This window comes from Stylophora pistillata, chromosome 4, assembly GCF_964205215.1.
Source record: "Stylophora pistillata chromosome 4, jaStyPist1.2, whole genome shotgun sequence".
Classification (NCBI taxonomy): Eukaryota; Metazoa; Cnidaria; class Anthozoa; order Scleractinia; family Pocilloporidae; genus Stylophora; species Stylophora pistillata.
The window spans coordinates 24,976,436-25,003,542 of NC_142522.1; the positions used below are offsets into that span (position 1 = coordinate 24,976,436).

At 38.6% G+C, this 27,107-nt stretch overlaps 3 protein-coding genes across 11 annotated transcripts in view; 1 reads left to right on the top strand and 2 right to left on the bottom strand.

Moving 5' to 3' along the window:
- Positions 1-469: 469 nt before the first annotated feature.
- Positions 470-20,829, bottom strand: LOC111332956 (membrane cofactor protein). Of its 5 annotated transcripts, none has more exons than XR_015999901.1 (6): positions 18,497-19,029; positions 17,908-18,073; positions 17,229-17,402; positions 16,447-16,623; positions 2,538-2,744; positions 470-1,802 (listed from the first exon to the last, which is right to left on the bottom strand). XR_015999901.1 is itself a non-coding variant. In XM_088756757.1 (6 exons), the coding sequence occupies exons 1-6, from the start codon at positions 18,854-18,856 to the stop codon at positions 1,799-1,801; spliced, it is 930 nt and encodes a 309-aa protein (XP_088612883.1). In that variant the 5' UTR covers positions 18,857-19,028; the 3' UTR covers positions 470-1,798. The 5 variants fall into 5 exon arrangements, 4 of the variants coding, with proteins under 4 accessions (XP_088612883.1, XP_022794185.2, XP_088612882.1 ...); XM_088756757.1 differs by having other exon boundaries at positions 2,696-2,744; positions 18,497-19,028; XM_022938450.2 differs by lacking the exons at positions 470-1,802; positions 2,538-2,744 and adding exons at positions 13,953-14,262; positions 20,594-20,829 and having other exon boundaries at positions 18,497-18,783.
- On the top strand, positions 2,644-13,659 carry LOC111332924 (uncharacterized). Of its 2 annotated transcripts, XM_022938411.2 has the most exons (4): positions 2,644-2,755; positions 3,455-3,534; positions 9,458-9,564; positions 10,336-13,659. In XM_022938411.2, the coding sequence occupies exons 3-4, from the start codon at positions 9,464-9,466 to the stop codon at positions 12,443-12,445; spliced, it is 2,211 nt and encodes a 736-aa protein (XP_022794146.2). In that variant the 5' UTR covers positions 2,644-2,755; positions 3,455-3,534; positions 9,458-9,463; the 3' UTR covers positions 12,446-13,659. The 2 variants fall into 2 exon arrangements, with proteins under 2 accessions (XP_022794146.2, XP_022794161.2); XM_022938426.2 differs by lacking the exons at positions 2,644-2,755; positions 3,455-3,534 and adding an exon at positions 7,800-7,915.
- A 3,705-nt stretch (positions 20,830-24,534) lies between the features above and the next one.
- LOC111332462 (uncharacterized) overlaps positions 24,535-27,107 on the bottom strand; it is a 35,203-nt gene continuing 32,630 nt past the window's right edge. For all 4 annotated transcript variants that reach the window (XM_022937812.2, XM_022937804.2, XM_022937820.2 and 1 more), the window contains 4 exons: positions 26,389-26,548; positions 25,815-25,850; positions 25,297-25,452; positions 24,535-24,817 (listed from right to left, as the gene is read on the bottom strand). In XM_022937812.2, the coding sequence (XP_022793547.2) occupies positions 24,781-24,817; positions 25,297-25,452; positions 25,815-25,850; positions 26,389-26,548 (389 nt within the window). In that variant the 3' untranslated portion in view covers positions 24,535-24,780. The remainder of the gene's footprint in view (positions 24,818-25,296; positions 25,453-25,814; positions 25,851-26,388; positions 26,549-27,107) is intronic.

Here is a 27,107-nt window from a genome sequence, read left to right on the forward strand (position 1 = left end):
AGTGAATGCACACAATATTCTTAACCTTTTGATTCCTATCATTGATTACAATCTTATCTCTCGCCACAATATCAACCCCGAATCGGTCACGAGAATAGTAAAAATAATCACCAACCAAAGAAGCTTTAGATTGTTGAACGAATTCTCCTCGTCAGCACCTTAGGAAATGAGAAAAGTATGGAGAATATGCTTACTGATGTCAGGGTATAAAGAGTTAAACGATCACCACACTTGTATAGCAAAGGGGAGGTGTCAGAATACTTTTAGAAACATTCAGTGGGGGGGGGGGGGGGGGGCGTACTCTCTTGGATTTTTCCCAGAATGTATTTGAGCGCAAAGGGATGTTTAAAGTTATGTTCGGGCGCGGAATGTTGTGATAAAAAAAAAAAAATTCGAATTTGATTTCCATCAGCTTTTCCGTGATCAACAAGTTAACGTGCATATTTCTTGGATCTAGTTAGCGATCGGATAGATGGGATAGATAGTTTATTACCATAAAAATAAAAATACTTTGCAGCCATAGGCTGAATTGCGTACTTTTCACAATTATTTGTAAATCTATATGAGACTATATAAAACTACAAAATTTACAAAAAATTGTAAGACCTAAAATAATTATAATTATACAGCCATGGAATAAAACGAAGTCAATGCTAAGACCCTGGATTAGCCCTCGAGCACATAGCCAGAATAAATGAAGACTTAAAACGATCACTGCGGGAGCGCGAAGCGCGGTATGTTAAAAACGCGCTGGCGTATTGTGTTGTACGCTGAATGATGTCTATCTGGAAGCAAACTGTATAATTTATGACATGGATTTGAGATGGACAAAAGCGGATCAGTGCATAACTTCTTGCGTCTGTCGTAGAGTGAAGCTAAACCATGCCTATCTACGGAGTCATGATATGACACTTCTGGAGAAATAATAGATAATGCGCGCCTTTGGACCCTTTCGATGTCATCAATAAGATACGTGGGTAACGCAGGATGGACGGAACATTTCCGCACTGTATTCCAAAACAGGACGTATTGTTGTACAATAGAAATTAATTGTATCCTCCGCAGGAACACGGGCTCTCCTTAGGAGGACTAAAAGGTATAATCGTTTGTTTGTTTTTTTGATGGAATCATTAACGTGGTTATTTCACTTAAGGCTACGCGAAATAGTCACGCCCAGAATCTATTTATTTATTTCTTACAAATTCACTCCACAAGAAAACACAAACAATTAGTATGAATTACAATTAAGGTTTATAAAAACCATAAAAGGAAAAATTGTGGAGGAAGAGACAACCAAAAGCGCTGATGCACCATACAAGGGATGCCCCCTCTAATTAAAAAAAAAAAAAAAAATTAATATTGCAAAACTATATAGAAATATAAAAATACATGCCCTAATTATCCTTATCCTTAATAAAACTTAAAAAATTCGTTTTAAAAGTTTCAATACTACCTGATTCTCTAATGTGCCGGATTAGGTAAGCTATTCCATTCACCAACGACAAGGTTGAAAAAAACTATATTTGAGACCGTTAGTTCTGCTAAAATTTGGGACAAGGTCCTGTGTGTCATTTTTCCTCATATTATAAGCCATCTTATTATCATATATTATCATATATTATCATATATTATCATATATTATCATATATTATCATATATTATCATATATTATCATATATTATCATCTCTACTTCCTTGCCGTCTACCAGGAGAGGAGTCATGACTTTGCATTTATCGGCGTTAAGCTGCCGTCTTCTGTGCTTTGGACCAGTCCTCCACGACTTTGACAGCAGTTTTATCACCTGTTCATTTAGATGCAAATGAAAATGGCATTAAAGCGCTGGTTTATTACACTGTATAAGAACTTGCGCATAAAATATGATCCATGTCGGCTAGACTGCAAGATGAATGAGACGGAAGCACAGGGGGCCCACACAAGCGGCGTGTCAGGTCGTTTGTTCGAATTATAAAGAAATGTATGGGAGAATATTGAAGAGTCGTAATACTTGTAACCTTATATCGAGGAATGTCTATGTTAAGGCTCAAAATAAATGTAAACCTACCTCACTTGCCGTGTATTGTCGTTTCTGGGGTTCTAAATGGCGAATTTGAACGATTTGGTAGATTTTGCGTTGACTGTTACTCTACTGTATAAGAAGGAGACCCTTCTTCCACCCTTGTCTCCTTCTTATACAGGAGTAACAGTCAACGCAAAATCTACCAAATTGCTCAAATTCGCCATTTAGAACCACAGAAACGACAATACACGGCAAGTGAGGTAGGTTTACATTTACTTTGAGCCTTAACATAGACATTCCTCGATATAAGTTTACGATATTACGACTCTTCAATATTCTCCCATACATTTCTTTATATTTCGAACAAACGACCAGACACGCCGCTTATGTGGGCTCCGTGTGGGAAGTATAATGAGAAAATAATTTTCTTGACTTTTATATCTGTTTCCTTCAAACGGGTTGTAAAGAACGAGTGAATTAAAGAATGACGGTCTTTATTGTTTACATTTTATGGCTGACCTGGTTTCAACTTGACGAGAGCACTTGAGCTTGGCAGGGGAGCTTTAAAATTATTGGCTAGTCCGACAACAAAACAGCATTTGCCCCAAAGACACTAATTAGATTCAGCCAAGCGAAGTTGAAAAGCGTGAGAACTATTTGTTAAGCTACAAACTTGCTTTTCTTGAAGATAGAAAGTCACTTTGGGGAGCCACAGCACTGCACAACCTGTGTAGAAGGTAGGAGTGTAAATTGTTGGTGATGCTCACCGGTGAAACTCACAAACGAGGTCTTCATGGCTAATTCTAAACATCATGAATCATCTACTTAAGACATTGTGTTTCATCTCTTGGTATCGTTTTTCGAGAACGCGGAAAGCGAACTCAATGCCTCATAAAGTCTCACTAATTGTGTTCAAGGACTTCGTACTTAATTCAGTGGCGGGTGAAGTTTAAGAAACTTAATAATGATGAGGTTGAAAATCATAAACTCGTTCCCGATAACTGTTTGTCAAAGTGACAAAGAAACTTTTATAACGCTCCACGGGAAGGCAGCCGTGCAGCTGTTATGTAACGTGTGCTTTTTCATCTCTTAACGATATTTTACTTTAAGGTAAACAAAAACAAACTCTGAACTACCACAAAAGGATCACGCTACTACGTTGTTTCCTACTTGCCCCATTTCGCAACTAAGATACAATTAATTTTAATGAAATATATTTAAGGAACATACATTTGTACTTAAGGATCTTAAGCATAGGGGATGTGGACGAAATAAAAACGCAAGTTTTTGATTCGTACGTTTGATTATACGAAAGTTCTGGCACGGAAAACACCATCTTTAATTTTTTTTCTTTTCCTGCCAAGTCAAATTAAAACTAACGAGCTGTAAAATTAAACCAAAATGGAAACCTCTAGAAAATACTGTTCATTTTGCAGGACAAAGCTAACTGGGCTAAATAACAATCCAACAGTTTAAATGCGAAAAGATTACTAGAAAGAAACAGGCAGCTATTAAGGTGAGTAATTAAAAAGATATAGTTTGATTAAGTCAGATGAAAATCGCCGGAGACTCGCTTGATTTCTCTGTAGCCGGCAACTTTCAGTAAAATCTGTTTTGGATCAAAAGGGTTAAAGTAAACCGCGGTTTGATCGTAATTGATGAAATCTCGCCAATTCTGTTTAGGCTTCAGGTATTTTATATGAAGAAAACGTGTTCGCGCTGGCTCAGCTGTTTGATGATATCACACAATTAAGGAAAGCACGATTTACTATATATGACCGTGAGATAAATAGTGATGTCGACTTTACTTGTAAGAGGTCTTCGGAGACCCGGCATTGACAGAGGTTCGAGTCAAATTTATTTATTTTCATTTATGAATGCGCTCGGTAACGTCACAAAGAAACTGCTAGATAAGATTCGAACATGTTCAACTTTTTCACGAGCGTGTTGAACGTGAATTTAACGAGATGATTAAACAAAAACTCATTATCATTGACAGGAGACTTGTCTTCACTCGTGACTTATATCAATTATCTGATAAAATAGTTATTCTCCATATTTCCCACTTCTTCGCGTGTTGTCCGCGATCATCCACAGAAAACGCGAGGTATTTGATAAACATAACATCAGAATTAACTAGGCGCATATCTGCGTGAACTCGGGCTTTCAATATCGCACATCTGGAGTTATCTCTTTAGGGGACTGCAATGTTGCCATCGTTACTGTCGTCACGCAATTTCATCATTGCCGGTCACGAATAAGTCTACTTGTGTTTATTTTTGTATGCTGGAGTATAATGAATGTTGTTATGGTACTAGACAACAATCAAAATAATATATTACCATATAGGAGTAAGTTCCTGTAGATGCCAAAGGTTGAAATTCAAGGACTTTTCAATGACTTTAAAGGCCAAGTTCTAGAAAATTGAAGGACCACTTTTGGAAAGGTTTGCATAAGCAATTTTAAAATAATTTAGTATTATTTCTCAGCTTTTCCATGAAAGTACTGTAATTTTCAACTTGAAAACTGCTAAAGAAAAAGCATTGCAACAATCAAGCCTTACTCCTCAAATTTAAGTATTTTCAAGGCCTTGAGTTTTTAAATTTTTAAATTCAAGCATCTTCAAGGACTTTCAAGGCTTTTACAAACCCTGAGTAGGTAATGTACTTGTCTATAACTGCAAGGAGAAGGGAATTTTTTATCTATTATTGGTACCAAGTCAAAGTTTGTTGCCAAATGTTCACCCAAGGAGAGTTGTCAGAAATCAGTAGATCGAGGCAATATTACTGTTCAAGAGTTCATATTGTTATTAATAGAAAAGTCTCTGAATATTTAATACTGCTGATGGCCACAACAAGAGAAGCAGTGCTATTTACAGTTTTAGTATGTTCAATTAAAGGCATTCGACTTTCATTACATACCAAGAGGGAATACACATATTTTGACCTTTTTGTGGGTTTCAAAATAAATGTTCTACAAAAATCTGAAAACCACATCAAAAACCCAGTGCATTCAACTATTATTTCTCACAAGAGTTTTGAGAATCGATTTTCTGTCAACTGAATCAGACAATATTCCTTCATTGTAATCACTTTTAAGATCTAAACTTGCTTCAGTTCCACAAACATCAGTTTTTGGCAAATCATCTGACAGTAAATACTTGTTCAAAGATGAATTTCACAGTAAATAGTAAATACTTGACAGTAAATACTTGTTCAAATATGAATTTCCATAATCTTTTGCCATACTGTATAACATTAGATAAGGTGTTTGAATTCCAATAACTACATGATTTTATTACAGAGTAGCAGAGTGAATAAACAGCCACAGCACAATTCACATTGAACTTTCTGGTTTCACGGGCATGACTGAAAATGGCCACTATTTTGAACTTTATCAATTTTAACCCCTTTCAACTCAAATATATCGTTATGTATACTCTGAAAATAATGTACTAAGCTATTCAGTGATGATACTTCAAGCAGCACACTTGTACCTTGAGAATGGCTTCTACCATAAATATTTCTTGCATGAGAATCGAATATTTTCAAGCCCACATTGCCTTTACAATAGGTAGCAACTGCAGTACATCCTATTGTCAAGGCAAAATTGTTGAAATTTTTGGCTATAAGTGAAAAAGGCTCTATCTAAGGAGGTACAGTACTAATATCCTTCTATTGTAGCTTCTTGATGAATAGTGCTAGTGTAACTGTCACTGTATTGAAGTTCATAGTCAGTCTCGAAGACATTTAAAAGTGTGGGTAATTCTGTCTGCATTAAAAATGATTGTCTGGCTGAGACAAACTTAAATACAACTGATTTCCAATATTGATTATTGACACCTGATCATTAGCAGAATTGATTCCTTGTTTGTTATTGTGAATCAAAGAGCATAAACTCATTGCAACACACTGTTGTTCAGAATTTTGTCCAAATACCAACTCTTTAGCTTGGCTATATGGTGCCGTTATTGTTTTTCTAGGGTCAATGTAGATTGGAGTAGGACCAGGGTTTTTCTCTATATCTGAACTCAGTTGAAATTTACAATAGTTTGATACGTGTCTGACTCTTACAAAGACACATGGGTCTATTACAAGAAAACATTGATAAATACCGACCTACTCTATACTTCAATTTAATTATCCTTTGATATACCCTCACAGAAGAATTCAACAAATACTTCTTCTCATGCTGTGTAACTTTATATAATCTTATCCTCTTCGTATCAAGCTTACGAACATTCTTTGTAACTCTTCTAACCTTCACACAACGACGGTATGCTTGGACGAATACGCTCATAAACAAATTCCTTCAGTTTTCTGCCCTTTCTTCTGAGACGTTTCAGAGCAGCTTCTTGTTTTCTACTGGGTTCTCGATCACGTCTAAATACACGGTTGTGTTTACATGTAAACATAATATGAGATAATTTGAATGTATGTGAGATAATATGAGATAGCTCGTTTGATATAGCAGAGTTCGCTTGATATTTCTCGATAGAAGGTTCACTCGTAAATTGATCTCTCGTAAAGTTCGCGGACCGACCCGTTCCCAAAACGCTCCACAATTTTCAATCTGGGTCTACTGATAACGATGTGTGACTTTCTATGTATACTGAGCGTAACAGCCGTCTAATTTCTTTCGCGTACAATCAGTCCACGAAGGCAGCCATTGCTTTACCATGCGCTCTAGAGTTCATTCTACGCATGCGCATACACATCACGCATGCGCCTCAGTGGAACTGCGTTTGTGAACGAAAGCAAAAAAAAAACAAACAAAACAAAGACGAATTTATACCTCGGGGGTTTCCTTCGGAAACCCCGAGTAACAAGCAAGTTGTAGGTTAATTAATCACCCATTTGGAAAATAATTGATGAAAAAAAAAAAACAAAACAAAAACAAGACAAAAACCGAAAAAAACAAACAAAACAAAACAAAACAAAGATCACCGTAAGAGGCATGTCAAGCAACAATAGAGAAGAGGTTCGAAACGATTTGAATGCATTATAGGATTTCAGTCATCTCTATATAAAGAAGGATTGCTATCCTAGCAATATATTATCAAGTGGATTTGAAGTAGTCACCTATTTTCTATTCCACAACTTCTACTAACCCTCCCTTTTTGGCGAGACTCCAGGAACAGCATCAAGATATGTCTTGTCAATTCAAGTCATCTGACAATCCTCAGCTCAGTCAGTTTTGACTTCAGAGTGGGAAGATATCACTTTGGCAACTAAAACAAGATGACTCTGTTGTTTTAAAGGGAAGCTAAACACTTCTTATGTGGACAGAGTGAAGGATACAGATTAGGTATACCAATTGAAAATTATGCTGTCAAAGAAGAATGAAAATACGAATAACGTAGTAATAGATAAACTATTATTTTGGATTTTAAGGCTCCTTGAGCCGCTCTGAACTTAAACATAAAAACCGATTTTTAATCATTATTTTACTCTATTCATTCTCTCAGAATGGATCGGTAGCAAATTTCCTTCATAGACATGTGCGATGGCGATGACTACAGAATACTTAATATCTATTTGGTTTTTTCCTTTAATTTCTTTTCTATGACACCATCACTATAACTGGTTATACGGCAATGTGTTAAAAAAGCAAAGCAAATGACGTAGAGATTTGTTTGAACTTGCAACTTTTTTGTTCATTCTAGAAAGCGCTACTCTTAGAACAATGGGAAACAATTATTTGTTGCTAAGATATTTTGAATACCGCTGCAAGGATAAACGGGCCTGTAGATGGTAATCGCATTAAGTCACTTTCCACCGTGAAGTCTGTGCTAATGTTTCGGTCAGCACGTTTGGAAAACAAATCAGAAGTTCCGAATTATCAAACGTGAAGCCGTTAAAGTACGTTTAGGCACACGGACAACGTCGTTGACACAAGTGAGTCGAAACCTTACAAAATTTATTACTATTGTCAGTTTAATCATGATCTAAGAGCGTGCTTTGCAAACGAATTGAGGAACAGGTTAATTTGCCAAGTCTGCAATTATCATATTTATAACCAAAGAGTCTAAGATATATAATTGCAAAATCGTAAATCTTGATAGAAATATGGCTAGCACCGCCGCAATGAATCGTACCTTCTGCAAAAAGATAACGTTTATTTATAGCCTGTTTGTTGCTTATCAATATTTCATGGAAAACTACAGGCCTGAAAATAATTTTCTTTGAATCACTGAAGTACGTCACGAGTCAGAACCTTCAGTTAATGTGCTAAAAAGGTTTTCATTTCATACTCTTTGAAATTTTAAACTTGGCGAAGAATTCTCAAGCCAACCCATTAACAGACCTGTTTTGACACTCTTTAGCATTAAGTGAGTTATTTATACCCTGAAAGCTGACTGGCAAATGAACCGAGCAATAATGCAAATATCGCTCTCAAATTGAAAGCAGTATAGAGTATGTTTATAAACTTCATGGAAAGCTTTCTGTGGAGAACGAACCAGAAATTGTATTTTTGATATTTCGAACAAATCTGCCGAAACAAGATTTTTAATTTAGAATATTTAGTTTATCACTCGACGAAAGACTCGTGTTTCTTGTTTAAACGAGTTCTCTCCGTCCTACTTAAGCATAAATTAAAGAGGAACTTGTCAGTACTAGACACCTGTCTTATCATTCGATACCACGCTCAAATTTACTGCACCATTAAATCGATCTTTCTTCTCCGATTTCATCAACGACGCGGAACTGTCTATTTTCAAAGCAGAATATCAGAAATTTGGCTGCAAATTGCCTCGCGACTGAATCGTGGATCTTATTTTTCATAACTCTTAGCTGTTTTTATTAAGGTATGAGATTAGTAATTACAAAATTTTCAGCCGTCAACACTGTCCATGATCTACTAGCTATTTACGATTTTAATTGTGTATCTGTAGGTTTACATACATTGAAAAAATATCACTATTACTTGCTTGTCACGAATTGGCGCAAGCCCTAGAGAGCTGCTTCGTTTTGCTTTCTTAATTTGAAAACTGCCCATCCTTATCTTTAACAGTCTATAGATGAGGACCCACACAACGAAAGGCAACTTTCTCTGAAGTGTGAAAGCAAGAGAAAGAAAAATGGACATTATTTTCTCTCGGTGAAAGATTTTTCAGAGTTGCTCGATCAAAAGAATGAAATAAAAGAAACTGACTCGTGTCAATACGGCGATTTACGTGGAAAAATGCTTGTTTACTTGTTTATATGGTGCAAGGAGAGTTTTTGCGTTATATGCTATCTTCAAATAGCCCGCAGCGGAAGTTAATGCACTGAATTGACTATAAGACAGATGGTCAGTGTTGTGCTTCCAAACCTCTACTGCTTACACCCTGAATGTAACGTATATAGTTTGGAATTCCTTTTTTACTTTTTGATTTAGATATTTTGTTATTTCTTGTCTCAATTAGTTGATCATATTTTTAATGTTCTTTCGTATAGAAATAAATGGAGCTTTGGTGGATTATTTTGGCCGGCTGTGGAGGAGGCCTACTTCTCGTCGCTTATGTGGCAGTTGTCATGTACAAAATATTTCGACGCAAGAAAAGGTAAGGAAGTTTACACAATTTTCCGTTTGTTCTTGTCGTTCACAAAAGATCCGAGTTCAAACTTGCGTTGTTGACTTCAGTACTTCCCGAAAATTTGTTATTGACTTTGAGTCCTACGGTGTGCGAATCTAGTTCACGAGGCTCTGGAAACTTTTCCAGCTAAGTATACGAGGAAAAATAACCAATTCTAATCGTGTCTCTGACCGTCAATGAGGCACTTTAAGACATGCAACATTTTGATCGTCAGCCTTGGAAGTCACGCTTGTAATCATCAGACCAAAGTAGAACTTGGAAGACAACCGATGGTTTGTTTTCGTGTGCAGGAGGCTAACACAATTTCACGGGAAGTCACAGATAGTAAATAGATACATTTTCCTTATTGATGGAGAAAGTTATTCTTACTGATGAACTTGGTTTCAGAGGTCCCGTCCCTATAAAAGGGTATTTATCCTGCAGGAAGTCACAATTTATAAATAAACAGGATACAGCTGATAAATTTCTTATGACTTTCTGTGGCCACGCCACTACACACCTAACTTTGCCCAGCTGCACGCGGACTACCTATAGTCAACATCTAATTTTTCTCGAAGCTTGCTATGTTCCAATTCGATAGATAACTGACCTTTTAGTCATCTCCTCCATGGTCAATATTAATGCTAAATAAGAATCCTTTTCAGCTGTTTGTAAACCAGGTTTGTGCTTGAGAATGGGATTTTAAATCATGCAGTAGTCTTACATGTACATAATATTTTTTTGGGCGCATCGTTGCAGGGTCCAGATGAACCAGGCGGGAGACCCGAAACGCCTCCCTGATGATAAGGATTGGGCAACTCACGCCGATACAAGCGCGGTTTCTGAGAGAACCGAAGACGGACTTTGTATTGACACCAAAAGAGGTTCTACCAAAATTCGTCGCAAAGCTTCCACGGTACTCATACCAAACGCTTTTGTCAGCGAGATTCCAGGGACTTCAGACGCAGTTCTACAATCCGTGCAAAGCGTTACGTCTCCGAAAATTAACCCTGCAAATACACAAAATGGACCTCACAAGACTGCCATCGACGGAAAAGCATCAACTGGACAAAAATCACCTTTAAATGAAGAAAGTAAGACTACAAATTCCGCAAGCAACAGCCCTGATCTGGTCCAAAGATCTGAATACACATGGGAAACATTGGTACGCCAACCAAGGGATGTGAAAGAAAACCAAAGCCAGTCATTTAACTGGGAAGTTGATAAGCGAAGAGATCAAAAGATAACCACTCGCTCCTTGAAACTAAAAAGTGATGAAGAAGGGAGGCGATTTGTGAGAAGCAAATCTTTCAAGGGGTACACTCAGCGCGAGCTGGCCATGCTGTCTGCAGAGGAGATGCCTCCATTAACCAAAGTAGTTGTTTCTGTAAAACGCGGTGGTGAAAACAAGAAAAGGACGAGTCCCCGTGAATCTGAAAAGGATCAAAGTTCAGACGCTGATACAAAAAAGAAAATATCTGTCAAATCTACGACTGCCGAGAAAAGCACAAAAATCAACAGATCAGGGTCCGCCCCATCCATAACAGCTAAGGAAAAAGTGGTTAAAAATGCAGAAGAGATTATCAAACCTCGAACGAAATCGTATACATGGATTCCAGAGCCAGACTACCAATCTGTTTCCATCGAAGAGGTCGTTTCAGCCACTAAAGAACAAAACAAAGTCAACCGCGAAGATCAGGTGTGCATAGTGGAAATTCACAACAAACCGAATGACCCAGACTCACAAGTTAGTTCGTCTGCCGGAAACGAAACCAAAATGATCCATGCAACACGAGGTGTGTCTAACGAAGAGCAATCACGTGAAGAACAAAACGACCTTTGCACTATAATTGATATCGTTGATATTGGGGTTACCTCATCGGGCCCAGGTGTTGCCAAAAGAGTAACTACAGTTATAGATGGTGACAGCCCAAACACGAAGGTAAAGGAGGAGACCGAAATTCCAATGGAAAGTAGCATCAAAAGAGAATTATCTGTCAGAAACAGAGTTCAAAACTTGGAGGATACGATTACCCCTGAACTTCCAGTTACCCAGCATGACAAAACTTCAACAACTGAAGGAAAGAATGCAAATGAAACGAGTCTACCTTCTGGAACTGATAATAACAGTAGTGTCCAGATATTGCCCAGTTCATATCAAAAGCCAAGTGCGACCAAAGTGATAACAGTCGAGGCAACTGTCCACAATGTCCCCAATGGCCATCCTCCCTTCACAACCAAACCATCAGAAGTCCGATCGATTGGCAAATTGACCTTCATCAAAAATGTCGACATGCCTTACAACCAGAGAATCCAGGATTCGCGAACGAGTATCGAGACAGCCTCCTCAATTCTTACAAGGCAATCGTCTAATGGGATATTGATGGGAAACGGAAGAACTCCACTAGGAAAAACTGAAGAACTTCATCAAAAGAAAACTTCGCCGATGCCTCCGCCTGTACCTTATTCGATACAACCCCGAGCTTCTAGCCAAACCCAGGACACTACCAAAATAACTATTTTATCGAAAGACAATTTGGAAAAAAGTAACGCAGTCCCTCAGCTGACTTCAGCGGAGGTACTGCAAAGAGCGTTGCAAAAATCTGTGAAAGGCAATGCAGGGAACTTACCACCATCGACAACGACACCAACACCAACTATAACATCAACGACAGCAAAGGAGGCAGACACCGAGCTTACTTTGGAAGAAAAGAAGAAAATCTGGAAGCGAGAACAAATAGTGGATCAGCTGCACAACGCTCGGACAAGAAATGAAAACCAAAACTTCGTATTTGGCACAGGTCTGGCTTACCAGTCTTGCATGCCTGAACTGCAGAACAGACTTAAGCAATTAACACTTGCAAAATGACTCACACGATAGAACGATACCAGAATGCTGACCACTCAAGAAAGCTTGTGAGTTCTTCTGGTAGAAAAAAAGAGAGCTTCCTCGCCAATAGGTAATTGTAAGCTCGCCGAGGTTTTGCAATTGTTGTCAGAATCTCAGCCGGACTTCTACAGGCTGTTAGTGGCCGAAGATTCTCAATGTAATACTGTATATCAAATGTAACTGAGCAATTAACATACTTTCGACAAGTATATAGAAGCTTGTCTTACCTGAAGCTCTTTTCTCCAACACTCTCGACAATACACCTGTGCATCGGTAAACATGAAGTCATTCAAAACAATAACTTTTTTGTTTGTTACGTTATAATTCTTAAATCGTGCAACATTGCAGGTTCATTGCCTTTGTGAGTATATTTCCCAAACAATAGGAGAGCGAATTTCTATTTCAACTCTTAGACTTTTTAGACGTGACTTTTCAACATATTACTTAGACTTGACAGTAACTAGAATGGGCAATGTTGATAGAATCTCGCTTCGACAGTGTAGAAAAAGTAACTAGCGTTTGCATGGAAAGTGGTGAAGCAGACTGGTGAATTTTCCAAATGAATCTGGTGCCGGATGATTCCCTACGGCCAGCGTTTTGAAATCATTTAGATTTTCAGCGCCATTCGTTACGAAGATCTCGCTGTGCCATATTTCAGTGTGCCATGCACGTGTGATGTGATTGTTTTTATTGTTAGCTTAGTAGGAAAGCTCTCATGTTCAGTCATAATCTGTCAGATATATCTGAGTGTTCGCTCACAAGAGCTTTTACTACATAAAATGAAGTGAGATTATTAAGACAAATCCCTGAGGCTAACCGAGAGGATGCTTATAGCTTTTATCATCGAGTTGGCAAAGTTTTGGTTATAATTTGAATATATCAACAAATTTGAAATGGTAAATTGGCCTGTATGCAGCCGCCCCCGTTTCTTTTGCAGGGTGGAGGGGAGAGAGGACTGTAAACAGGCTAATTTTTTATTAGCAAGGCCGATTGTCAGGTTACCAACTCGCCTGGAGATCCCAAAAAGGGCTTTTTGCTTCGCGGGACGTTCGGGTTCATCCTTGTTCCCAAGGCTTTTTCCCTTAATCGAGGGTGGGCCTTTTCCCGCTCCACCCCCTAGAAAGGGAAAAAGTCATGGGAACGAGATTGGTTCGGGTTCGTTTTTTTTTCAATAAACGATGAATTAATCCAAGTATAGGAAATTACATATTTTTATCGAGACTGAAGGTTTAATTTAGAGCTTGTTAAAAGAGCATCTAAACTTTATTCCCCTAATAACTGGAGCATTTTACGTAGGCGTGCTCGCCGGGGCAAGTACAAATCGATCAAATCATACGTTGCTCAGCTAACTTGGAACTACAACATGAACTTGGAGCAAGGATCAAGCCTATGATACTAGCTGGTCTCTATAAAAAGTCACCTTATTATCATATCATGGTCATGACTTGCCTCCCTCTCTCAGCGAACCAGAAAAAAATAGAAATCATGTTGTCACAATATTTAATTCGAGAATAAAATGTTTCTAGTACACCGTAGCTAAGAGGTATTCAAATACTACGTCTTCATTCGTCAGCGGTGAGAGAATACTCCTCGGGTTGTTCAGCCTGCCGGCTTTCCGCTTCCAGCATTCTCGCACTCGACATTTTTCGGCCAATCACAGACGAGTGTGGCGGGATTGAACTTGAGTCCCGCAGGACAAGGCATTTCATGGGTGGTACCAGCCTTATCACACATTATGAAACCAAAGCAGTTATCAGGATTGGCGTGCACCCCAGCTGCATGGCTTTGACAGAAATCTGACAAGGAAATAAGGCTGAGTGAAAAAGTGAATTCTTCTGCCTCAACTCCCTACCAGAAGTTAGACTGAAGTGTAAAGAATGACATCCAAATGTAGTTAGGAATGTTTTTTTATTACAATATTTTTGGAGGAAGGGCGTGGTAGGTTGTGAGGGATCGCCCAAGAAGATACATTTTCCACCTCAGATGGAGAGGACCCGCGAGAAACCAGTTTTTTAAAAATGTCATGTGACTGGAAGGTGATGCGAGAAAATCATTGGAAAGTCGATGTTTGCATTTAAGAATGACAATGAAACCACCGTTATCCTTGATGACAGTAAATGATGCGGCTTTAATCATATCTCCACACACACACAAAGAGCAACTTCAAGTTATTTTGAAAAACTTTCTTCGTCCCTCCTAAGCAAAAGGTATATTGGCGAAACTAGTCGCCACTTCTCTACTAGGATAAAGGAGCACACGGAAAGCGATAAAAACTCGCATATTTTTAAGCATTTTAACACATCTCCTTCTTGTAAGAACAAATGCTCCCTTTCTTGCTTTAGTATTCTGGATTCTGCCAACAACTCAATTGATTTAAAACTCAAAGAAGCATTTTATATAAATAAGATCAAACCTGAAGTTATCAAACAATTACAGCATAATAACACTTTTCTAGCATTTTAGTTCACACCTTTAATTTCATGTTTGTTGTCACGCTGTAATTAGTACCCGCTTTCGTATTACATCATACTGTAAATATTTTATTCATCTGCTTGTCTGTTATATAATTAATCACGTTCAGTTACTCATTGACTGAAGATGGCATAAGCATGCCGAAACATGTCTCTAAAAAAAGCTGCATATTTCTTACAATATTTATCCTACTTGCTACTACTACGTGACAAAAGGTATATCCTAACCCCTTCAGTTATAGTGATCAAGAAAGACACATGAATTGAACGCCGCATGGTTTTTCAGACAAACGTCTTCACGATGTAAGGACCCAGTTCTCGGATAAATACCACCTAGTCTTTTGATTTAATCCATTTCTGATGGAACATGGTAAAAAACAATAGTCGATATTTAAGAGTTCTCTACCACAAATACATATATCTTATTAAACGTTTTGTTGTGTAGTATCGCCGAGTTTTACGAGTTGTGCCGTATCCAACACGCTAAATTGTTATTTCAGTGCAGGCGAATTCCGCGGGTATTTATTTACGGAGAGGGCGTGACAGAAGTATGCGAAGCGGAACGGAATTCTTTGTCGTGTTGCTGTTTCTATTTTCTTCAATAAATGATGAAATTTCATTGTACTCTTACTTATTTTATTCTTTCGATTTATCTAATAAACTTGGATAAATATTCGCCAGCCATTTCGACTCTTCGTCGTCAGAAAAATAATCTAAATTGTCCGCCATTTGTTTTCGTAACTTCAATCCAATTCGTCGCTTGCGCAATGCGAGAAAACCTGTCTAACCGGTTCTCTGAAGTACAAATACCGTGCCAGGTATTTGTACTCGTTTTGTGCGTTATTTGTACTCTACGAAGCACAGTTGGATAATAATTTGACTTATTACTGCCTTGAAATGATAGTTTTCTAGGATGAGTCAATGTTAGCAGGTAGAAGCTGGTAAAAATTCGCCATTAAACAAAATGTAGCGTCACGATGAAGCATAAAGTGGGAAAAGAATTACCCATATTGCAAATGATGAACTGCAAGAATATCTTCGAACTATCGGCCTTCAAAAAGCGGCAGTAATAGCCACGGACTTGGACTTTAAACATCTGCTGAGTAACATTGGAATATTACAGCCACAGCTGCACTCGGTTGCACGTGATTAATATACGTTTGATCCTTAAAGGGTCCCAGGTCATGGTTCTATTTAATGCGATATGAGGCGCGTTAAGGACTCGTATTGCACGTTTTTTAAAATAAAATAAATCTTGAATTTGGTTGGAAGGATGCCACCAGAATGTTTCTTGGAATATCAGAGAAGGCGTCTTGATTTGTTTAATTTAGGGTAATTGCAACATGAACTCTTTAAGAATGAATAAAATTTTCCTTAAAGGGGGTGTTTTCCTTCCAGAAATTTAAAGTTCAGGAATGAAACTTTTTCCAGTCAATATTTTCACGTCTGGGTGTTTAGGAAAGGGCAAGAAAGTAGGTCTGTCTCGTAACGTCATGAAGTAACTCTAACCTCGACAATGCGGTACAGCTGCACTCCATTGTTTGTCCGCTCGGCAGTAAATGATGCGCTTCCCTACCAGAGTGTAACCTTTGTCACATTTAAATTCAACAGATCCGCCGTACATGAAACCTTTAGTTACTGTCTGGCTTCCGTTTTGGATGGTTCCAGGATCTCCACATTGAACAACTGCAAAGATCAGTTGGTCAGTCGATCAATCAATAAATCTGTCAATCAGTCAATCAGTTCGTCAGTCAGGCAGTTAATCAGTTTGTCCGTTTGTCTATCAGTCTTTCAAATAAGTAAGGTTACAATAGGCCTTTTGCAGTTAGAGATCCCGTGCTTAGATACCGCATAGCAACGCCATAGTGGAGAGCAAGCACTCCAGTGATCTCCGACAAAATAGTGATCACAGAGGTCTGCATTCAAACAAAGAATACAGCGGATAACAAGTTAAAGGGTATCCCAATTCGAGAAACGAATTTTGGTGTGATTTTGCTGCTGATACACTCCAGGGAAGCTGTTGATTACTTCTTACTGGATTTCTCGAATTGGGATACCTTTTGACCAGTTATCCGCTGTATTCTTTGTTTGAATGCAGTCCTCTGTGACCTCTATACTGTCTGAGATCACTGGAGTGCTTGCTCTCCAGTATGGCGTTGCTAGGCGGTATCTAAGCATGTAATCTCTAGCTGCAAAAGGCCTATTCTGTAGCAAAGCAAATTTTATCATTGAAATATTGATCGCAATATATTTGTGATTCCTTTAAACTTATTAATTGAATTTGTACGTACTTTCGCATGTAGTGGGAGAGCCATTCCATGTTCCATCAATTTGGCATATCCTTACTCTAGATCCTCTCATTTCATAACCCGTCTCTGTGCATTTAAAGACTATTCTATTTCCATAGGTAAACGCTACTTGCTCGATTATATCTCCGTGATCTGGCTTTTTTAAGGGGCCACAATCTGCATTTTCAGGAAAACAACAACAAATTAAACGTAAATTAAAATAAAGATATTAGATGCTATTTTTTAAACGTGTTTGGTTTTTCGTTAAAGCAATCTATTATTCTTCCTTCATTTAACAGCTATTCACCTCGGGCTTAGGGAATATTGTTGAATAGTCTCTGAGACGGCAAACGCTAAAGAAGCATTAGCATTTATTTCATTTTTTCGGTTTTGTCACCCGGCTAACCCAGTTGTGTCTTTCTTGTGTAGTCATTCCTTTATTGTCTATAGTTTTCTGAAGGCACGACTTTCCATCCTTTTTTCACCTGGTTCTGTCTCTTTTGCGTAGTCAGTCCTATTTGTAATTTTTTTTTTTTAGTAAATGAATAAAAAAAGAAAAGCAAAGATCATGCAGCCAGAATAACATGATCAGTCATGTGGGCACGTATCGATTAAAGAAACTATATCTTTGAATTATTTCAAACTATCAAAAGTTCTCAGTAAGTGGATCTGTACATTATACCTGGAGCAGAACATCCACGCAACTCTAATCTTAAGCAGCAGGGTTTGGGATCAGTGTTATCCAACGTCATTGGATCCTTTGGATAAATTCTAATCGATTGCGTTTTGATTGGAGGATCTAAGGCATTCGACTTCACGCCTCGAATGTTATTATTGCCCGCTAGTTCCTGAAAATTAAACGGAAAGTTAACTCTTTAGATGGTTCATTTGAAGCAGGCTCATTAGGGTCATTACTTAGTATTAAATTGTGTCTGAACGCATTAGATTCACTGGTGATTAATGGGTAGAGACGGTCAACACTGAAAAGTGACATTTGATCTTTCTCGCGCTCGAGGCAAATGAACTTAAAATGTTCCAAGTTCGAGGAATCGTTAAAGATTTGCAAATTTTCTCTTCACTTTTGGGTTAGTCATATATAAATCTTATGTAGAATGAAACTAAATCTGATATTTTTGAAAAATAAGTTTAATGGCTTTCACATTTCCTCGAAAGTATAAAAAAGGAAATGTTCTATAATTCATCGTTACAATCTGGTTACTCAGAGACCAAACGAAGAAAAAAAAAAACATAAACATCTAAAATTTAGGAACCTCATGATATTCTTTCCATGTTCCATTTTCCCGGAACTTGACTCCATATTTTGTCACCCATGCCCAATCAGAAGAGCTTCCTTGGGTTGTTATACCAGTTATAATCCTTGGACCTTTCAACTGGATTTGTATGAAAGGCAACTTGTCATCTTGCGAAGAGCACCAGGCCTTTGGGCTGTCCAAACGTGCAAAGTGAGGGGAGTTATCTTTACTTTTTGAAGTTGATGCTGTAATATTCTTGTCTGGGATTCGTTTATTTTTCATTCCAAGTTCGTCGCTGCAACTCTCTGCAGAAGAGTCGACGAATAAAAGTATTTTACTCAAGACTCTGGTTTGCTGCAGCCAGTTGCCGAGGGACATTCGCCACTTTCGCGTTTCCCGTCATAAACGCTGCTTGTCTTACACAGTCCCCCAGTTTACCTCTACATTTTTTTTCTTGACCCATGCATTTGTCGCAGGGAAATTGTAAACACGAAAATATTGAGAGGGAAGGAGAGTAAAATATTGTATCAGGAAGATGTTGTAAACTTTAACTGGGCCACTGAGTAAAGTACTCACATCGCACGGCACATAAGTAATCCCACGGGACTGAACTTGCATACAATCGCGGCGGCCATTGTATTATTTTGTTACAACAGTATCTATTCCGACATGCGTAGTGTTTCACATAAAATTTTGGCAAATGTGACAAAAGGCTGCAACAAAACTCTTTAATCCTCGCTATAAAATAATGACTCTTGACTCTTGACTCTTAATAATACAGTCGAACCTCCACGAACGGCCACTTCTCCACAATGAACTCTTTCTTCCGTTCTTAAGGTGGCCTTTGTAGAGAGGTTCAACTGTAAGTGAGGAATTTTTATGTTTCTGACCGAAAAAGAAGCGATCGTAACCAGAATATTTTACAACATGTAATCGGGGCTTTGGTTACATCGCAAGAACACGTCCCCGTGGCATTCATAAACAGCCACCGTAATGATTACAAAAGCTGACGTTTCGAGCGTTAGCCCTTCGTCAAAACGTCAGCTTTTGTAATCATTACGGTGGCTAATTTACCATTTCAACTTTGTTGATATATCCAAACTATTTCGTTACTCCCACCGACGCAGCCCCAAACAGTTTCTTTCGAAACTATCAGCCTTTAGTCATAAACGGGTATGTCGTGCGGAGGGTGTTCTTGATCAGTACAGTTGGAGTTCTTAGTGTGCGTATACTTCTCTAACTTGAAATATTCTTACTTTAATCATCTCGCTGATGTCAAACGAGGCAATTATGTGAGCCAAAAATCTAAATCGTGAGATGATCTGTTGGCTCAAATATCAAAAGAAGTCATCTCTCCGCTAATCTTGTAAAACTAATTTATGCCTTTTCTCCCTTATAAATTATATGAACAACCCAAATATGCTGCCTTGCCTGAGCTATGTTTACTGGGAAAAATTATAACCAATCAACAATTGGAGTAAATGGCTATGGGCAAAATCCCATAGCCGCATTTATTTAAAATTACTGTTCAATCAACGGGGAGAAGAAGCATAAAAATTCTATTTGCAAGCAAATATTTCCTTTGCAGTTAAGAGTCTCAGGTCGAATAAGCTTCCCTCGAAAGCGGAAAATAGAACTATAACCAAGTGCAGGTAGACTTTCTGTCTCCAGCTTTATTGGAAGCTTGAGACCATTAACTTAATCATATCACATCAAAGCATTCCTGAAATTATTTTTGAAAACATATTCACGTATAACCCTTAATATTCTAAACCAAGACCATAGGCAATCTAATGTTTGTCTTATCGGCAAAACAATACCTTATGCATAATGAAGTATGGGGTTCTAGAGAAATCTTGCCTCCCTCATTACTACGAATTTCAACTGACTGGACAAACCATGAAAATTTGAACGTAAATATCTCACCGTACTCAACCTTAAATACGATAGATATTACTGCTTTAGATAGAATGTCTTGGTGGTTTTCAGAATTATGTGAAATTCATGAAAATCCAACCCATATGAGCCAAATTCATTAAACCTAGAGTAAAAGAAAGGTAAAGTGTAGGTCTTTACGCAGTAAAACAAACAACATTGTTTTGACTCGCTACTTACCGTTTAATCCGTAACAGACTGAAACTACCAAAAAGTACAGGATACAAGCGGCATACAAATTCATTTCTATTGACGTTCTCGTACCCAAGTTAATTTCTTTCCTACGGTGCTCGTGTCGCTATTCGAATGAAACGCTTCAGGCGATTCGCCTAAAGTAGAAAACTTAAAGGTAGGTGTTATTTGAATCTACTGTAATCTTCTTACCCTGAAGCGGAAGATTAACAGTCAGGGATCAATTCATTCAGTCTAAAAACATGCCAAAATATACACAATTGTGATTGCTACTTTCGCTAATGCTTTTGCCCCACATATGTGCAAAGCTAGCTGGACACAACTACAATTAGAATGAAAGGAAAGACTCCTTGATTAGAATGATCTTGTCGAAAAACTAGGACTCATCAAAGGAGGGCGATTACTGTTTTCTGCGAACTTAACTTTTGCCAACTAATACGGAAAGTTGTGAAATGTGCTCATTTAACTCTGCAAAGTCGTAGACAAATTCATCAAAGAGTTGCGCAATATTGAAGGAATGTAGTTTCCGATCGAAATTGAGATCAAACTACTCTCTATTTTTAGCTCTTGTGGGTTGAGCCTTGGCATGAAATTATTCTCTGTTAAGCTCATTCATGAATTGACATCTTTAAATAGTTATCACGTAACACTAAACCTTTAACCATTTCTGAGGACGATCACGCACTGAATTGTCTTCTTCTTTTTTAAAAAGAAATCTAAGACATCCAAGTACTTTGAATTCACTGAAGAAGGAGATTACTGAGAGGATTTTGGTTGTGTCACGATAAAACTTACTCTGATCTTGTGACCACTCCTCCTTGGCAGTTGATTAGCAGTCAATTTTGTAACGTCTCCCCTTTTAGCAACGACTGACCCCGCCTTCGTTCCCCCAGATTGAAAACCATGTGATCCTTCCAAAGTCCTCAAATCCTCCCCCTGGTGATATACTCTGTCGAGAACTGTTCGTTAAGGGGAAAATGGAGTGCTCGCAGTTAAGAAAGACTTAAGAAATCGGTAATTTGAAAATAAATGAAAAATGTTGTAAATAAGTGTTTACATAAGTGTTTATTGGAAAAGTAGATACATTGAATTACCTTGATGAGATGCTTAATGCCCAGGTCTGTGTACTAAAAGGGGGTTTCAATGGGGTGATGGCTTTCACGGCTACCACTCCAGTTAAAAGTTTTGCCATTTAACGACTAACGGTTACTTCTTCCTACGTCACTTCAACATTCTTTTCACTTTTCACAAAAGTGCTGAGTTTGAGCTAAAGGGTTGTTGTCTTCAATACTTACCGAAAATTTATCGTCAACTTTGAGTCCTATGTGTGCAAAACTCGTTCATGAGGCACTGGAAACTTATTTTCCTACTTGCGATAGGTTCTCACCACTAGGCCTTTCCCGATTGTGCTGAGCACCTTTTGAGCACTTTTTTGAGTTTGGGGCACTATTTTGCATTTTGAGCACTCTTAAGCACTTTTTCGCGCTTTGGGCAACATTTGAGCAATATTTCACATTTCGAGCAAATTTCGATATGTCTTCTAAAACATTTTGAAGCAAAAACTGTGTGTCGCTCGCAACGAGAATCGTGTTCCAGGTCATAAATTTGAATAACAAATGATGTAGTGGTCAGGAATAAAAGACCGTTGTCATGGAAAGACACGCGGACTTATCCCTACTGAGCGTGAAAACAGAAGTTTCTGATTGGCTGATGTATCATGTGTGTGTCATCTCAAATTTCTAAATCATCTGATGTCTGGGCTCTACGTTTTTACACTAGTAGTGCTGAATTCATTTACAATTCGTAACTGGCTTTAGTTTTTTAAGAGCACAAATGAAGCACCAAAGCAGTCGGAAAACAGTAGCACTGAAGACGAAGAAGTGATTGATACAATTACAACAACAGTAAATGCTGGAGCATCCCTTAGTGCTCAAGAAAGTGCTTCGATAGCACGAAAGCGAAAAGTTCCGATCAACAAAGGGAAGGTTTAGGGGTAGGAGACGTTAATTTCCCACGCACGAGATTACTATGTCATGGATGTCCTCCCCTGGGGTGGGATGTGTGGGAAATGGCCTTGAAAAGCCCCCATGGGGAGTGGTCAACTAACGTATGTATATACATGTATGTAAGAACAAGCAAAGAGGAAGCGTCAAAACCACAATTGTGAGTACACGGGATCGTCTCAAAGAGTACCCAAACCAACACTTTGCCGTGGTAAAAAAAAGCTTAGATGTAACGCCTGTAGCGAAGTTCTCAGTTACAAGAAAAGTTCTATTGAAAGACACACGAAATCAAAGAAACATGAGAAGGGCCTGGCTGACATTGAGAGAAATAAATCAGAACAGCAGTCCATCAAAGAATGCCTGCAGAAGAGGGCAAAAATTGACATATTTACGAAAAACTTAGAGGTAACTCTTCACAACTTTTAGCACTTTTTGAGCACTATTTTGAGATTTTGAGCACTTTTTAGCCATTTTCGCCAGCACTTTTTTACAATTTCACGAGCGCAATCGGGAAAGGCCTACTCACCACTCTCGCTGAGCTAAGTATTATATGAAAGAAAAAACCAGTTTAATTTGTGTCTTCAACCGTAGGCAGTACATTTTAGATTAAGCAACATTTGGATCGTCAGCCCTGGAAGTCACGCATGTAATCATCAGACCAAAGTAGAACTTAGAAGACAACCGATGGTTTGTTTATGTGTGCAGGAAGCAAGCACAATTTCACTGGAAGCCACAAATAGTAAATAAGCAGATTTTCTCTGGTGATGGAGAAAGTTATTCTTACAGCTGAACTGGGTAATTCTATAGGTACCCCTAACAGGGTAATAATCCTGCAAGGAGAAAAATTCACAAATAAACAGGTTGCCGAAGGTAAATCTCTTATCACCTTCTGTGACGATGCCAGTACGCACCCAACTTGGCCCACCTGCGCGCTGACACCTAAAGTCAACATCTAATCGTTCGTATTTGATAGATGGCTGACTTTTAAGGTCATCTCCTCCATGGTCAATATTAATCTGTTTGTAATTGGAACATGGTTAAAACAAAAGTCGCGTATTATTGTCTGCAATGGTTTGCTGAACTTATCAGGATATTTAAAGAGTTCTCTATCACAAATATTTTGAGTTATTCTTGCCTTGAAATGAGTTTCTGGGGTGAGTCGATGTTTGCAGTCAGGAGCTGATAAGAATTCGCCGTTAGAACAAAATGTTGCGTCGAATGTAGCGTGAAGTAGGAAAAGAATGACCCAGATTGCAAATGACGAACTGTAAGCAGCGCTCCAAGCTGCGACCATTTTGGTCGTCATGGCGAGTGAAAAAAATATTTGGCGACTAAAATTCTGGCGAAAGTCGCCAACTGGCGACCAACAGATAGAAAGAGAAACTTACTTGAAAAGTTATCAACAATAGGACGAATTTAATCAATAGTACAAGCGGCGGCATCACCTGCGTTTCTCTTTTCGCCTCTCGTTGTTCAGAAACTCGACTGCGTAAAAAAATGGCAAATTTGATCGATTTGAAGGGGCAATTAGCAATGTTACACGGTCTCAGCAGCTTTCTAATGTTGAAATAAATCGTTTTTGCTACTAGACAGTCTCTTCCTTTTCTTTCTCTTACAATAGCAAAGTTAAGTGTTAAAAACGTGGGGGGGGGGGGGGCGAGTAATTTTTTTTTTTATGGCGACCATTTCACAATTGGAGGTCGCGAAAAATTAAGCTTGGAGCGCTGGTAAGGAGATTTAAGAACAATCGGCCTTCAAAGAGCGGCAGTAATGGACCACCAGAGGTGAGCCAAAATCATAATAACGGTCTTGAACTATTAACACAGCGAGAGGAAAATTTGAATATTCGCCGAGCACCAAGACTCCTCATGGGTGAGATGGTGGTCTATGTTTGCACACCTCAAATATATGTCCAGGGGTAGATGATAGAGTTAAATATCAAAACTTTATTTATCAAGTATTGCGTGGTATCACTGCCTTAGGGCTGGCGTAAAGGTGTTCTTTACCTCATCTAGTCAAATCGAGATACAATTCAGCTGCTTGTACACAAATAGTATGGAGACAGCTGTTTAATTGTTTCTGCCTTATTTTGGGCAGTTGCGAAACAACACAGTATTCAATAAAATTGTTTCAACAATCCAGGAAACGGTCATTCAAAGAACATGCTACGCGTCACCTCCACTGCGAGAAAGACGCACCACCGGGACTCCTGTTGGGAAACAAACAACAATCGCCCTAAATGTGGGAGCATCCAGTACATTTTGATCGATCGTTAGCAGGGTGAAGAGTTGGGGGGAAAAGCTAAGTATAAGGATGCCTTGAATAATTGGTATCTGAGATAATGGAACAGCTAGCGATCCCTGACTCAAAAACACGTGTATATTCTACTCCCGATAAGAAGAACCAACACGGGAGTTATCGGGAGTTCGAGTCATTGAGCGATAAGGTTAACAAAGGTTATTGCAACAAATTCAGGTTTAACTCAAAGAAAAAAAGGTAAGGTATAAAAGTTTCAACACAAAATTCAGTGATGTTTGGGTATGATATTAAACAGTTTTGGAGATAAATTAATAAAACTCGCTTATAAACAAACAAACTGAAAATTAAAAAAAAAGAAAAAAAAAATACGCCGAAAAACACCTTTTCACAATTCGATATAATGTCTATCAGCGAATTTGTTCTACTCACTGAGAGCCACCGCCGAACGAGCCAAAAGCAGGACATGTTTGCTGCGGCTGTTGCATTCCCCCAAACCCTTGGGAAGCGGGCATACCAGCAACTGCTCCGAATGAAGGAACGTTAGACTGCCCAGCCAAAGCCCCGAACGTGGGGCTGCCTTGAGCTCTAACGAGTAAATTAAAATGTCTAACATGAGAAATTAAAACGTGGCCATGTATCCTTTTGAGTCGTTAAACGGAGTTTTCATTTCACACTGCCAAGTAAAACTGGTCAGGGGAATAGAAGTCTACGGAAAGCGCTACTTCAGAGGGACCAAAACACACTCTGCTCAAGGTTGGAGTAGAACTCTAACGACAGGACCGAGGTGAATCTGGATGGCTACGATAAAAGAGTTAGAAAGTGTTTTGTAATCAAGACTTCTCAAATAATAGGGCTGTATTGAGAAAGGAGTAGAAGAAATTTCCCTTTTTGGCTGACCCTTGCTGACCATACAGGCAACATTACAGTGAAGGAAAAAATTTACTTACTGTCCAAATCCACCAGAATTGACACTTCCAAAGACCCTTGTGAGAAGAAAAAGTAAAAAGAGAGGAGTGACTTCAATTCAAATCGCAGCTACTCCAAGTTTCCTTCATTTCTTCTTCGTGCAATTCAAACTACGATTTTTTTTGCGTTTTTCCCATTTCCGTTCGTTGTCGGTGAAGGGGTGGGAGAGAGTTGGAATTCTAACGAACAGAGGCAATACTTCTTTGATTTCTCTTCACGTTTCAATCACGATAGGGCGACCCTATGCATATACTGTTGTAGGGTTAAGTAGTTGAAAAAAGAAGCCAATCAGCTATATGCGACAATGGGATAAGCAAAGCACAACGCGAGACCAACCAACACCAAAGGAAACTAAAATTACAATGAGAAGGACATGCCGACATCACCAGCTTAACAGATGGTTGAAAGCCTCATCATTAATTACAATGCGCATTCAAAAGCTCTCCTATGCATAAGTGCTATTGTTTCTGGCTTAACCAACCAGAGAACCAAATTAATTCAAACAGACAAACAAACACTAAAATAAACAAACAAGCACTCGAAACGAAGTCTTACCCTCCTGTAGGACTAGTTCCCAGGCCTCCTTGAGGGGATCCACCAAACGCTGGAGCACCTCCCAACACAGGTGCAGAACCAAACGCAGGAGCACCACCAAACACAGACCCAACAGCAGAAGGCGAGCCAAAGGGTTGGGCCGTACCGAACCCTGAGGACGCTAAAATAAAGAAATTTGAGAAGGCATTATGGAAACCTTCATATCAACTTACATTTCATTCATCAAAAGTTGAAATTAACAATTTCTTTCTGTGCAGGAAAACCCTTCATACTACAAATACCGATCATCGGTACTGTTTAATAGTCTTATGTTACGATTTCATTTCTTGAATTTGCTGCCATTATTTTCTCTTGAAAGTTCGTCATTGTCTTGTCAACGAACAATGAATAGGGTTGATTAAAGGGTAGCCTTCTACTTTGTAATTTTAGTTGAGATAATAAGCAATTATTGGATGAGGTTGAGCATGATACCATTAGTTATCAATGCCGAGGTCTAACTTATCTGCTTTAGCCGAAGGCTAAGGTAGATAACACGGACACGAGAAAACCGAACTCGACATGATAACCTAATATCTGTTGCAGATATTGGGTTTTATTATATATTTTACTAAGTATGAAAACTCTGTTTAGTCGAGAGCATACAGTCAATACACAATAGCGTGTGACGTTGACATGAATACCATTATCGCCAGCAGATATTGGGTGATCAAGTCGAGTCT

Coding starts and splice junctions, on each gene's coding strand:
- LOC111332924 (XM_022938411.2), top strand. CDS start 9,464: ATGGAGCTTTGGTGGATTATTTTGGCCGGCTGTGGAGGAGGCCTACTT. Junction 9,565..10,335: donor ATATTTCGACGCAAGAAAAG/GTAAGGAAGTTT, acceptor GCATCGTTGCAG/GGTCCAGATGAACCAGGCGG.
- LOC111332956 (XM_088756754.1), bottom strand. CDS start 18,856: ATGTCCCTCGGCAACTGGCTGCAGCAAACCAGAGTCTTGAGTAAAATA. Junction 17,403..17,907: donor GCGTGGATGTTCTGCTCCAG/GTATAATGTACA, acceptor CTGAAAATGCAG/ATTGTGGCCCCTTAAAAAAG. Junction 14,263..16,446: donor AGCTGTACCGCATTGTCGAG/GTTAGAGTTACT, acceptor TTTCCTTGTCAG/ATTTCTGTCAAAGCCATGCA.